Below are 13,229 nucleotides of genomic sequence, written 5' to 3'. Positions count from 1 at the left end.
ATATTGTAGGTATACTGTACGCATGATTTACAGCATGTACCTGATGCTTCTAGGAGTTGGAGAGCTAGATCTCTCCTCTCCCTTGTCATGTGCGTTTTTGATGTTTCAAATCTAACATCTGGCATCAGAGGGAAGGCCTCCATCACAGCGTTTGCCATCTAAACACACAACACTCCTGTTACAGAGGGTGTTTCTTCTTCATTGGATAATAATACAACAGATACAACTAACATGGGAGGTACATTATAGAGGACAATCACCCATGACAAGAATGCTTCACAAAAATACTGTAGAAACAGATTTGGTTCACATAAAATTATTTTTAACATAAAAATCAAATGGTCCAAACAAAATCTCCTTAGCTTACCTTAACAACAATCACACCACAGCTGCTTCCGTCTTTTTGAACTGGGTGGCACATAACTCCCCCTTTCCACTTTACATCCACCCAGTCTGTTTTGCTGTGGCATGTCCTTCTCATCCTGAAGTATTCCCTGAATAAGTAAACGTTAATACACTTTAAACAGATACAGTGTGTAGGTCAAAAGATAATATCCACTCACAGACATTTGGTACCACAAGTGAATAACCAATGTTTGTATTCATCTCATCATTGCAAATGCTTGAGGGACGGGGAGAGGGCAGTCATAAATATTAGGCTACTTTATATAAGTAATAAATTAATTTCTAAAGGAAGCTTAAGAACTCTACATTCCCATGCCAAATTCTTGTCAACTTTAATAGAGAAGCCATAGAAAGCATCCTGACTGGAAACCTCACCACCTGGCATGGGATGTGCACGGCCCAGGACAGAAGGGCTCCGCAGTGGGTGATTATAACCGCTAAGAAGATCATTGGTACCCATCTACTGAGCATCAGTGATATTGGTGAGGTGAGGTGCCTACAGAGCCCCAAGTACACTAAAGGACAGTACCCACCCAGTCTGCAGCCTGTTCACCCTGCTGCCTTCTGGGAAGAGATATACAAGTCTCTGCTGTCATACCACCAGATTGCAGGCCAGCGTTTTCCCCAGACTGTTAGACTTTTAAATTCTAATTCAAATTCATCCTCAGCACTGCTCCATGCAAAATATTTCACTATTTTATGAGTGTTCTGTACTGAATAACGTGAGGGTGTTGGATTTAATTAAACCCTATTGTGATATAACAATTAAATCTACCTTGTACACTTCAACACCAACTTGTTATTATTGCAGGTTTCAAAACTCACCTTAGACATATTTGTAATCAATTCTTTTAAAAAAAAAGCTTAAATGTTGATTTACTGTATTCTTTTAGCAGCCCGTTTAGAGTCCTCCAACTCAGATGACATGGGGGCTGGATCCATCAGGAATACTGTACTGGTTTTAGCATTAATGTACTGTCACAGAAAAAAAGGAAATGTATCTTAGTCACAAATACTTTTCATTTCATTGCTATTCAAAAGTGAAATGGTGTACATTCAGAGACAAATAATACAAAATAATAAAATAACAAATCAATAACAACAGAGTTACAAACCAGAAAGTTCCAGTGGTTGTTGATGACAAGCACTAATGACAGAACAGCTTCATAGTTCTCAAAGTTTACCTACAATTGTATGAAATACAAAATGATGAAAACAAACATACAGACTTCTAATGACAAATCCATAGTTATCCACTGACAAATGTGTTTTCATGCCCTTTCTTTTTATATTTAGGGACTTCTTTAGAGAACTGTTGGCAAGGATATCCAATAGAAAGACATTTACTTTCAACCAAAAGATTAATGAGGGGATTTTTCCTGGTGAGCACACTTTGAACGAGGAACAAGGATAAAGTAATGCATTATCTCAATTTTGTAATTGTTTGTAATGAAGACTTGTTGATTCGAAGCCCATGTTTTACTGTATGTAGAAAATGAATGTAAACTTCCATTTCCCAACCCCACCACACAACATCACCGCGCACAAACAAAACAAACCATACAAAACACATACAGCATATTAGCTTTGGTAAACTGTGACGGGGTAGCTCAGTTCTTTCACCGAACAGTATCCCACCTGCAGTGTAATGACTCATCAAGTAGATGGTGTCCACCACACTGAATGTATGAGCAGCAACATGAAACAGGGCCTCAATAACCTGGCATAAACAACATAATAGCCAATTATTACACATTCCCAAATTTGTGAAACTTTTCTTTCCTAGTTTCGGAACATTCCTTGTTATAATTCCTAAAATGTAAATACAATAAATCCTACTTTGCAGAGTGATTCTTTATATACTTAAAATACGCTGTCACGTACCTCCCCTGTCAACCACTGGGGTGGTCGAAGTGTGCGTAGCTCACTGCGGTGGATAAGGATGTTGCGCCCCTTAATCTGTGAAGGGACCAATGCAACGACCACCTCTGTGTCCCTCTTTTTCCACAGTAAGGTTAACTGCAAGTCAGGATTAACAGGAAATCAATACATGCTGGTTACTATTGACAGTCTGGGTATTGAAAGAAAAAAACTTTTAATTAATTTTGAACAACATTTAGAATTGGCCATTTTTCTGTTTTACCATGTAGTGTTTTTCTTCTTCTATTTATACCATGTTATATAGAGTATTCACAAGCTGGCCTAGTAGTTGTACCTTTACAACAATGTTCCCATTTATTGGGAAATGTATGTCCAGAAAATAAATTTACATGATAAATCATATGGATCGCTTTTTTGAAACACAGACCAAAATTCATATTATACTATATTGCTTCATGTCCTTTCTCCTGCACATTTCCCCAGTCAAGCCTATACCATACTTATTTTTTTGGTAAAATATTTATTATTTCAAATATATTTACCTTTTTGTCTTTATCTGGTTGATCCTGATCCACTTTTTTCCCTCTTCTCTTTACTTTTGCAGCATGTGGGCTCTTGGGCTTTGACAGGGTTTTGGGTGGATTGAAGTACTTTGACTTGGACCTGGAGTGACCAACAGAGCTGTCCCGCTTGTTCCATTGTTCTTCATGGTCATCATCTGGCCTGCTAGAACTTGCAAAGTTCTTATCGAAAATCTGAATTGGCAAATTATGTTGCCCAATGTGCTCTATATATCTTCCTTGGATTGAGGCAAACATTTTGGAAATGAACTCAGGTCTCAGGTACCTTTTCTTTAAAAGGATGGAGTGTTTGACCAAACCAAACCAGAGCTCAACATGACAGTTGGTATCCCTAGTTTTGGCACTTCCATCTGTTTTACAGGTTGTGATTTTTCCATGCCGTGACAGATCCCCGAGCAACAAACCACTCCACAACGGTAAGATCCCCATGTAGTTTTTTAACAGCACATCGATGACACCCGGACAGTGGTAATGGTTTTTAATGCCAACTGCATCATCTGACAGGATGTCACACTCAGCTTGCTCCCGTCTGACTTGAAAAGCACGTGTGAAAGGTGATTTTCCAAAAATACTGTCAGCAGGTTTCTCACTTGGTCTTTCCTCCTCTCCAATAACATGTCCACTTTCTTCCAGCTTCATGTCCTGGGTTTGCAAAACACACTTGTTGAGGTACATTTTGCTCTGCTTTACCGAATGAGTGTACTTCTCTGCATCAAAAAGCACACACATGTGATAAAAAACTTCAAGGGCCACCTGCACACTTAGTAGTATATTAATTAATAGTTGAGGAGGTAAGCAAAACTGAATGCGGCGAACTCATGTATGCCTCTGTCTCCTGTTTTTTTGCCAAATGCTTGGGATACAGCCTTCATGATATGGGCAGAGCACAAATGCAGCACAGTGAAGTGGGGAATAGGTTCACTTTGTCCAGAAACTATATCAAATGCTCTGGCAAGGTACACTGAAATATTCTCCTTGTTGAAGGAGATGAGCACACTGTTAATCAGAGCCCAGCTGTAATCTGTCTCGACTTGTACTATTTGTCTTTTTGTTGTGTGAGACTACTTCCTTGTGAATTCATGAGCCAATGGGAAATAGATGGAATAGAATGGCTGTTGGAAATCAGTTCTGTGACAGGTAAGGGAGGCTTGTCTTTGCCCATGCCTGGCAAAACGAGAGCATAATATAACACTCGTTTATTTTGATCCAGGATTTTCTGAACCACGTCACCTGTAGCATCAAGGTAGAGGGTGATAGGTGTTGGTCTTCTTAGGTGTTCAGCAAGAATCTTTATTCCAGTTTCTGTGTGTAAATGTACAGCAAAAGGACTTATTTGTAGGTGCTGAAGATAGCCTTTTGATGATGCATGACTGCTGCTCTCTGCAATTACTTTTTGAGTCAGCATGAGTTCAAGCATCATGTCGTTATGGAGCCTAGCACTCTTCCTCACTTCAGAGGATATTTTTTTCAAAACATCCTTCGTGAGGCTTCTAGTTATGTTCCCAGCCATGATCTCTTCAACAGGTGTCTTTTTCAGCATACAGTAATAATAATTACTGACACCATTGGTAAGAGCTTTGGCAATCTTTCCTCTTCGCAGGTATTTTGCTGGTCTAGATCGTGTTTGATTTTTATGGTGTGTTACTTCCCCATTGCGCTTCACTTTAAAGGAAATATTTTTATCCTTTGATTTTGGTTTGTTTTTCTTGGAAAAAACGTAGACAGCCTTGCATCCATCAAATGTACAATGAGCTGAGGCATGGAAAAATGAGGAATTCTTTTTTACGGCTATCGCTTGTCTTGACATGCTGATATTTAAAAGCAAGTGTACAGCATGGATTTTTTTCAGAAATGCACGATAAAATGTATCGGTCCATGGGGGAATGAGTTTTGTACCCCCATGTTTAGGTTTAATTTTGTTCCACTGTTTTCTTGTTATCCCAATTTTAAACACTTTTGGGCCTGCTTTGCACTTTCTGTAGTCAGTTTGCTCAAAGTGATCATCTGTTTTAGTTCTCAGTTTTCCCTTTCCTTTCCCACTTTTACTTTTAGGAAGGACTTTTTCATTTGTCTGGCCTAAAGTCTTCTTATATGCATCTATGTCCTCTTCTTGACTCTCTGTGTCAGGCTGCAGCTGTGTGGTACACGTTTTGCTCTCATCAGGTGTACTGTCCCTGTCTTCTTCACCTGTTGGTATCTGTTCTATGTTTACATTGCTAAGCTCTTCTCCATTGTCCGTGTCTTTATCTGGTTTGTCATTTACTCTGCTCTCTTGTCTGTAGAGCTTTGCTCCTTGTCTCCTTTCTCTTAACCTTGTCATGTCCGTCTTTTTTAGCTGTCTCCTCAAGCCTTTCTCTCTCAGTGACTTCTCTTCCTAAACATAAAAATGTCCCAAAAGTAATTAATCTAATTATATATTATTATAAATATGTCAAACCTAAAAAACAAATCACATTTTTAATTCAACCACAGTGAATAAATATAGGTTTAAAAAATAATGTCATTCTTGGTTATGATGGAGACTAACCCAATATTTTGACATTAAATAGCATTGAATTTGTGAATTTCTATTAATTCACAATTTCTTGTCTATTACTCCCTTTTTTTATTTCTATTAATTACATCCAAATTGCTTTAGTTTGATGTAGTCTAACCAAAAATTAAGCTAACATTACAAAACTTCTGGGGGCTCAACAACTTACCTGCATTAAGCACCTCTGTCCGGACTGCTTGTCTGTCTTCAAACCATATGACTTTCAACCACTTTAGATGATCTTTGTTGTTGTTTTTAAACAGAGTAAGTGTGACTGAGCTCCACTGTTCAGGTGTAATATTTACCTCATTAAAACCATGAAAAATGAAAGACCTGATTATAACATCTCTACCTCCAGCTTTTTGCCAGAGATCTGTACTCCGCTGCCACTGGCCTTTTTTGAAACGGCCCATGTTGTTTTTAAATAGCAAACTCCTTTTCCATGTTGTCTATTTTTCTACATTGTCTTCTACATCGTTCTTCTTCTTTGCAAATTATATGAGATTGTCATTCAAGTACAGGTGCATTATCGCCACCTACTGCTCCTTGGGATATTAGTCAACCTGAATCATTGTACAGGCCTGCCTCAAATTGTTGAAATTTTGTTTTCTTTGTTCTTCAAAAATTTCCTGGCAATAAACAAACAATTGCATATCTCACAAATCTACGCAAAAAAATTTGCCCATAAAATGCTAATAAATATTAATATAAAATAGAATATGCACTCAAATCAAACATAAAGGGGTGTGTCTCATTTGCCTAGTGTAGTACTACAATTCGGCATTGGTTTGAAGTCTCTGCGTCACATGACTTGGACGCTATTGAAAAAAAGTACATTTCTGTGCAAAGTTTGTCATCACTTAATGTGTCTCCCTCCTTCATCTCTTTTCTTCTCAGGTAGAGACAAACACTAGTCTGGCAGTGAAGGCAAGGTCAGTTTATTGTTTGTAATGATTAAGGGATGCTGTTTAGCCATGCTAGCAGAAATACTCTTTTACACGGAAAAATCATGCATTAAAATTGTTACTTAAGCAAAAGTAGAAGTGTATTAGCATTAAAATATACTCTTTTTTTTTAACCAAAAGTAAAAGTACTCTAAATATGCAGAATGACAAATTTCAGAAAAAGGTAAATGATGGCATTTTAATTATTAATGCACCAATATGTAAATTTTAATATTGAAGCTACTAAAGATGAGGCAAATTTTAGCCAAATTATATCTTGTGAATGTCCCCATGGTGATCAATATAGTTTTACCTTAATCTATAATATTGGATCATACTTTTTAAATTACGTTTGGTATTGTTAATTTGGTTAATTTTAAAAGTACAATATTTGCCTCTGAAATGTAGTGCAGTAGAAGTATAAAGTAGCAGAAAAGAGAAATACTCAACACAAACACAAACAGCTTAATAAGAAAAGATAGTTTAGACCAAGATTTTCTTTGAGAGTCACAGCCCATTATAGGTTTTAACTCTGTTTTGACTTTGGATAAAATATTTCTTCCATAACATCATTTGTTTCATCTAAAAATTGCAGGGCTCCACTCTTGACAGCACCTGCTGCTTTCAGTGCTGCTTCCAGTGGGGTGTCTGCTCCCTCAGCTGCATTATAGCCTTTAAAACCTCCTATCACTGCTCCCGCCACAGCAGATGCCCCTATAAGAGCTGCTGCTGCTGCTCCTCCTACTGTTCCTCCTGCTGCTGTTGCTCCTGCTGTTGTTCCTCCTGCTGCTGTTGCTCCTGCTGTTGTTCCTCCTGCTGCTGTTGCTCTTCCTGCTGCTCCAAATTCTTCTGCAACAGTAGCTGCTGCTTTGGCCATAGATTGGATAACTGTAATTTTCTTTAAAACTATGACAACTAATCCAACCATCACTACCACACCGAATAAAGCTCCTAACAATGTACCTGTTGCAACACCTGCTAATCTGACCGAAAGCTTTGTGGATACTCTGCCCTCAGCCTGCTCTCTGATCACTTTCTCTGACTTGTCTCCTGGTAACAGTCGAATCTGCTTCTTCTCTCGTTGTATTTCTTCCTTCACTGCTTGTAGCATCTCATTGGTGTAGCAGCTCCCGTTGTTTTCCATCACCGTCTTGTCTATTGACTTAAGTAGCTCCTCCACCTGGAACCGGTTGCTCCTGTATTCATCCTTTGGGTTTTCGTTCCAGTAGTTATTATCAACGACATGGCAACGGCCGCCGCACTTCTTCACCAGATCATTCATGAACTTATTCTTGCAGACAAAATCTTCAATTTTCTGTCCTTTACGGAGCTGGTCACCATGAGTAAAGACAACTGTTGCATATTTGAAAGCTTCTTCAGAAAAGTATTGGTTTATCATTTGTACTATAGCCTGCTCCTGCTCTGTGACTTTCTCCACTTTTAGCAAAATGAGAAAAGCATGAGGACCAGGAGCGCACTTTATGATACAGCTCACTATCTCAGACTTCAGCTCCTCCTCAGATTTATCAGTGTCAAAGAAACCAGGAGTGTCGATCAAAGTGATGCTTCTTCCTTTGACAGATCTGGTCTCTGCTTGACATTTTCTTGTTCCAGAGTTGAGAGAATCATCGATCTTCACCAGTTCTTCACCAAATATGGTGTTAGCCAGGCTGCTTTTTCCAACTCCAGTTTTACCCAAAATGACAATTCTGCTGTTTGACTCTGAAAGAAAATAATGATTAATTTATACTATACATTTGTTTTTTGTTTGTTTTTGTAAAAATTACAAAAAATAAAATGAAAAAATCAGTGAAAAAAAAAGCAATTAATATGCTACTTAAAATAATATAGCGGCATTAGCATGATACACAAATGAAGAATGGTATCAAAACATAGACCATTAAAAAGCCCACATGTATTTTAATGATCAAGAACAGCTCAAATCATTTCTAACAGTAGCCTATCAATCACTGTTCAACAACATGAACTTATCTACTGCAGTAAAGAACACTGAGAATCATTTTGTAAACAGCTTTTAATAGGAATCATCTGGTTCATTTGGCCCTGATCCTGATCTCAGTCTGTTAAGTTCGGGTATCTGATACCAAGTCCAATCTAAATGTTGATTAAATGTTTATCTGACACATTAAAAATTCTACTGATTGTTGATTAGGTCTACAATAGTTAGGCTAGCCTACAGCATGTTTCAAATATCATTGTAAGAATCATTTCGGCAAAATATGTGTTTACCGAAAATACGTTTTAGATTATTAATAAATAGCCCTACAGTGAGCAGTGTTCGGCCAAGTGAAAGACATAGCTTTAACTTACCATCCATGTTGTTAAAAGAGAGATCTGTGAAGAGTAAACACTGATAGGATTTATCAGACAACCGTCCTGTGTGTGTTTTCTCCTGTGCTCTGAATGTAGAGTGTATATAAAAAGGCTCTGATGCAGGTTGTATTTCTAACTTTACTTTCACTTGCTGTTGGAACTGTGGGGGCAGTGTTTGAAGTGGGCTAGGCTATTCATAGATCTAAGAAATAGGATCTGCTCAGGTCAACAGCCTTTAATAAGAGATCATCACTATTCACATAAGCCTACATAATACAAAAGAAGAAGATCTATTGGCAGCCATCTAATTGTAACGCCTCTGCACTGTAAAACATGATTTAAGATTTAATTCTGCATCTTGCAACTTGATGTGTAGGCTAGTGTTCCGTAAGGAAATTCACTGATAGTCCATGTTATTGTGGCAGGTCAAGGGGTTTTCTCCCTCCCGCCACTATATGGCACGGCACTGTTGCCCTGACAACCGGATGCCGCTGCCATGGCCTATAAGTAGAGGTGAGGATGCACCTGTGTCGGTCTCTCTCTTACCTGGGTTGGGCGTCTCACTGTTGGCGACGGTGGTCCGGCGTTGTGGTGTGCTGATGCGAGTGCTGTCATGGCCTGTAGCGCAACAGTTTAGCTGATGGTTAACAGCCCTAAACCTGTGGAGTCGCCTGGTCAGCGTTTTGTATGTGCATGCGTCATTTCTTTTGGTCCGTGTGGTAAGTGTGCTGTCTGCTTGCGTGCCAAGGTAACTGTCTGCTGTGTGCGCTTAGTGCATCGTGGTTAAACATAATGCTCCCTTGATTGTTTTAGAGCGAATCGTTTGCTGTGCGGGCTGTCTCGCTCTGGCCTGTGGGCTGATTTTGTATTTGCATTTTAAATAGTATATTGTATTTTAAATCGTTTGGCCCATATTTCTATTTTATTCAATAATGGCATGCCTTCGTAACTGGTATAAGTAGTTGGTATTTGTTTTGTTTTTTGTTAAAGTATTTTTGGTTTGGTTGTCTTTAATTAGTATTTTGTTAATAAAATTATTTGTTTAAATGTGAAACACTCTCTGCCCTGGCCTTATTTCAGGTGAACCTGGGGTGAAATTCCCCAGGTGACGTTGTTGGCAACTTATTCAAATTATTATTTATTTAAATATAGAATCACACCCTCATCGTGTCACATTATCAAAAGTGAAAGAACTGAGGAGTGATAAGACTGCCAGAGTGACAATGTTTCTTGTATCTGATCTGAGTTGAAACATCAGTTTCACTTCCCAACTGCACAATGTAAAAGTAGTATTAGCAGAATATCTTACTACATGATGTAGCCTACGGATCAGAAAGAGAGAGTAGATCAAAGCACAGTTGATTGTCTTAGCCTGCTTGCTTTTCAATATAGGAGTAGCTTTCAGAGCTAATTCTACTTCCACCCAGTGTAGCAGTTTGAGAGAGAGAGAGAGAGAGAGAGAGGGGGGGGGATGTAAAACAGAGTCCCTACCTGGAGTCCAGCGCTGACAGCTCGAAAAATGCATGGACTGCTTGATCCAGGATGTTAATAAGCAGGTCTCTGTAAAGATTTGAGCACAGCAGTCTCTGATTTTCGTTTCTTGACCAACCTGAGTCCCATTTTGTCCAGACCAGAGCTTAAAGAGCAGCCTTAGGTCCAAGCTGGGCCAATATAGCTCTGATCCTGCTCTCTTTCCTCTCCTCTTGGCGATCACAGCTACGCTGTTGGCGCTACCATTGCCATAGCATAACTCACCCCTAAGTTAATATAAAAATAAATAAAATGGTCTCTCTCCATAGTTATCACCCAAGGAGTGCTTTAAGTAGGTGGTAGCTGGAGCAGGCCCTGTGCACTCTCTGCTTTGGGGAGAAAAGCTGCTCTATTGTTCAGGCTCCTTTTATATACACTTGAGGCCATAGTATAGCGATAGTAGCAATAGTATCTTGGCACTGGAGACCTTTATAGTATCTTGAGGCCACGAGGTAATTATAATAAATTTTTTTGACTAAATGGGACTAGGGGGGCTCTGTAGACTTCAGTCTTCGTTGTTACTATAGATTTATCTCTGAGTAAGGATTATGTCTCAGGTAAATACTGTATAAGTGAAGAAGTTCTCTACACCTACACTTACACTGTATACAATGTTCAATCAATCAACATTTATTTATATAGCACTTTACAGCAACCAACAGGTGTCCAAAGTGCTTTACATCAACCGAGAATAAACACAGAATTCAATAAAAGATAAGAAAGGACATGAAGCCTAGAAAACAGTAAGCCAGATAAGGTTGCCTAAAAATTTTATATAATATTATATCAAATTATTAATAGCCATTCTAAATAAATAAGTTTTAAGTTTTGATTTAACTGAACTACATCCGTTATAGTACAAATGTCAGGGGAGAGCTTGTTCCAGACTTTTGGGGCAGCAACAGCAAAGGCCCGATCACCCCATTGTTTGTACCTCGACCTCGACTTTTAAATCCGAAGACTGCAACAGACGATTTTGCCCACCCAAAGTTAAAATCTCGGACATGTACTCTGAGGCTAGGCCATTTAAGGCTTTGAAAACAAACAATAAAATCAATTACAAAACGCACTGGAAGCCAGTGTAAATAGAACGAGAGTGATGTGTGCACTTCTAGATGTATTTCTTAAAAAGCGAGCAGCAGCATTTTGCACAAGTTGAAGAGATGGATGTTTGACTTAGACCAACATAAAGAGCGTTGAAAATAATCTAGCCTTGAACTAATAAAGGCATGAATAGCCTTTTCTAGATCGTGCCTATTAAAAAAGGCTTAACTTTAGCCAGGAGACAAAGTTGGAAGAAGCTTGTTCTGACAACCAATCTGCTTGTCAAATTTCATGCTGTAACCGAAGTCTTTCCTACCCTAAAGATGACAGCACCAACAATTCTGTCTCTTTGAAACCTCACATTCAGCAATTAACACAGCTGACTACCAGAACAAAGTCAACACACTAATAATGGACACAAACACATATGAGACACTGAGACGAGACACAACCAGCGGATACAAGAAAAAGGCCATAGAACGTCTACAACAGTTACAGAAGGACAACACCATCACCCGTGAACAATATTACCGTTTGTATCCTGGAGAAGCCATTCCATGCATTTATGGACTACCCAAGATACACAAAGAAGGAGCCCCACTCAGGCCGATTATCAGCAGCATCAATTCGGTCACCTACAACATTGCCAAACACATTTCCACCATCTTAGCTCCCTTGGTGGGAAACACGCCTCACCACATCCAAAACTCCATTGACTTTGTAAACAAAGTTCGAGGACTGAAACTGGACACAGATGGAACCATGGTATCCTATGACGTGACTTCTTTGTTCACCTGCGTCCCCACCATAGAAGCAGTAGACCCAGGTCAAGAAGCCGTCATTGAACAGGGGAGGGGGTCTACGCCACCACTTATCCCCCACTTACAATGCTGTCCTTTCATCACTTCCCAGGAAACTCAACAAACGTAACCTATTGTCCTCAGGTGAAGATACCAACGATGGTCGTTCAGTCTCTTCTTAAATTTTGCTATGTCTGTGATGATGGGTGAAATTGCCCCTGTATCCACCATCAGACCTGTTGCCTTGACACATCTGGAATGCATACTCCTTGCCGCTCACCTCTTCAGAAACTTCGTCTCGCCTCTGTTTCCTTCTGCAGGTTGTGTCCCGATGTGTGTTGCTTTTACACTGACTGCACCACTACTTGTGTTGACATTCTCTGGCCTTGTGTCCTCTCAGGCCACATCTGAAGCATATGATATCACTTGAACTTGCCAAAGCTGCGCCCGCGTCTTCGTGACGTTGTCAGCTGATGCTACGGCCCGCATCCCCTCTGTGTCCTCATAGCGCCGTAGATTCGTTTTGAATTTGGCAAAATCTACCGCCTTCTCACTTGGTGTGACATGTATAGCAAACGGTTTGAATGAGTCTGGCAGGTCCTTCAAAATCATGGCTACTAACAGTCCATCCCTTAATATCTCGACAGCATTTCTCAATACTGTAATTACGGTCTCTGCTCTTATAACATATTCAGTCACACACTGCTCACGCAGCTCAACTTTTGGAGTGGAGTCAGTTCAGGTTACAGGCTAATTACATGTGTCTTACCTTTGCCCGCATAATAGTCTCTTAGAATCTTTAGAGCTTTCCCACACGCTGTATGTCGTGACTTTTCGCTTGGTGGCAACACTTTTGACAACCATCTCTAGGTGATCCTGGGCCCATAACCACAACAGTAAGATTGTTCGATTCTGGCGTGCACACCCAGTGCTAATCTATGAATAATGATGGAGTAATAAAACATGGTGGGGCATCAGCGCTCGTGGTGGAACTCTCCCTCTGGACATGTCACATGTCAATCTCAGCACATCTTATTGGTTGTTGGCATTGCTCATCATACAAGACCTGTGTTAACACATTGAGAGCACATTTGTTTCTATTATGTCAACATTCCCATTTACAGTCTCTTGAAAGTCAGTATTCTTCAACTCCTCAACATTAATGACCCGAAGACCA

General features: G+C 39.6%; 2 protein-coding genes across 2 annotated transcripts; both read right to left on the bottom strand.

Moving 5' to 3' along the window:
* Positions 1-1,709: 1,709 nt before the first annotated feature.
* On the bottom strand, positions 1,710-5,187 carry LOC123979855. The gene is made up of 5 exons (XM_046063965.1): positions 4,914-5,187; positions 2,829-3,574; positions 2,290-2,424; positions 1,981-2,125; positions 1,710-1,717 (listed from the first exon to the last, which is right to left on the bottom strand). The coding sequence occupies exons 1-5, from the start codon at positions 5,185-5,187 to the stop codon at positions 1,710-1,712; spliced, it is 1,308 nt and encodes a 435-aa protein (XP_045919921.1).
* Positions 5,188-7,085: 1,898 nt separating this feature from the next.
* Positions 7,086-12,664, bottom strand: LOC123979854 (GTPase IMAP family member 7-like). Its single transcript, XM_046063964.1, has 4 exons — positions 12,489-12,664; positions 9,225-9,337; positions 7,261-8,066; positions 7,086-7,211 (listed from the first exon to the last, which is right to left on the bottom strand). The coding sequence occupies exons 1-4, from the start codon at positions 12,662-12,664 to the stop codon at positions 7,086-7,088; spliced, it is 1,221 nt and encodes a 406-aa protein (XP_045919920.1).
* Between the last annotated feature and the right edge of the window lie 565 nt (positions 12,665-13,229).

This window comes from Micropterus dolomieu, linkage group LG12, assembly GCF_021292245.1.
Source record: "Micropterus dolomieu isolate WLL.071019.BEF.003 ecotype Adirondacks linkage group LG12, ASM2129224v1, whole genome shotgun sequence".
Taxonomy (NCBI): Eukaryota; Metazoa; Chordata; class Actinopteri; order Centrarchiformes; family Centrarchidae; genus Micropterus; species Micropterus dolomieu.
The sequence above is the reverse complement of the archived record's forward strand: the minus strand, read 5'-3'. Positions and strand labels throughout refer to the sequence as shown.

Excerpts from the sequence above, each read along its gene's own strand:
- LOC123979855 (XM_046063965.1), bottom strand. The coding sequence starts at position 5,187 with ATGACAAGGTTAAGAGAAAGGAGACAAGGAGCAAAGCTCTACAGACAA. Across the intron at positions 3,575-4,913 it reads TGAAAAAGTCCTTCCTAAAA|AGAAGTACACTCATTCGGTA; the intron begins GTAAAAGTGGGA and ends TTTTTGATGCAG. Across the intron at positions 2,126-2,289 it reads CCCAGTGGTTGACAGGGGAG|GTTATTGAGGCCCTGTTTCA; the intron begins GTACGTGACAGC and ends TGTTTATGCCAG.
- LOC123979854 (XM_046063964.1), bottom strand. The coding sequence starts at position 12,664 with ATGATTTTGAAGGACCTGCCAGACTCATTCAAACCGTTTGCTATACAT. Across the intron at positions 8,067-9,224 it reads CAGTGAGACGCCCAACCCAG|AGTCAAACAGCAGAATTGTC; the intron begins GTAAGAGAGAGA and ends ATTTTCTTTCAG. Across the intron at positions 7,212-7,260 it reads TGGTAGTGATGGTTGGATTA|CAGCAGCTACTGTTGCAGAA; the intron begins GTTGTCATAGTT and ends CTATGGCCAAAG.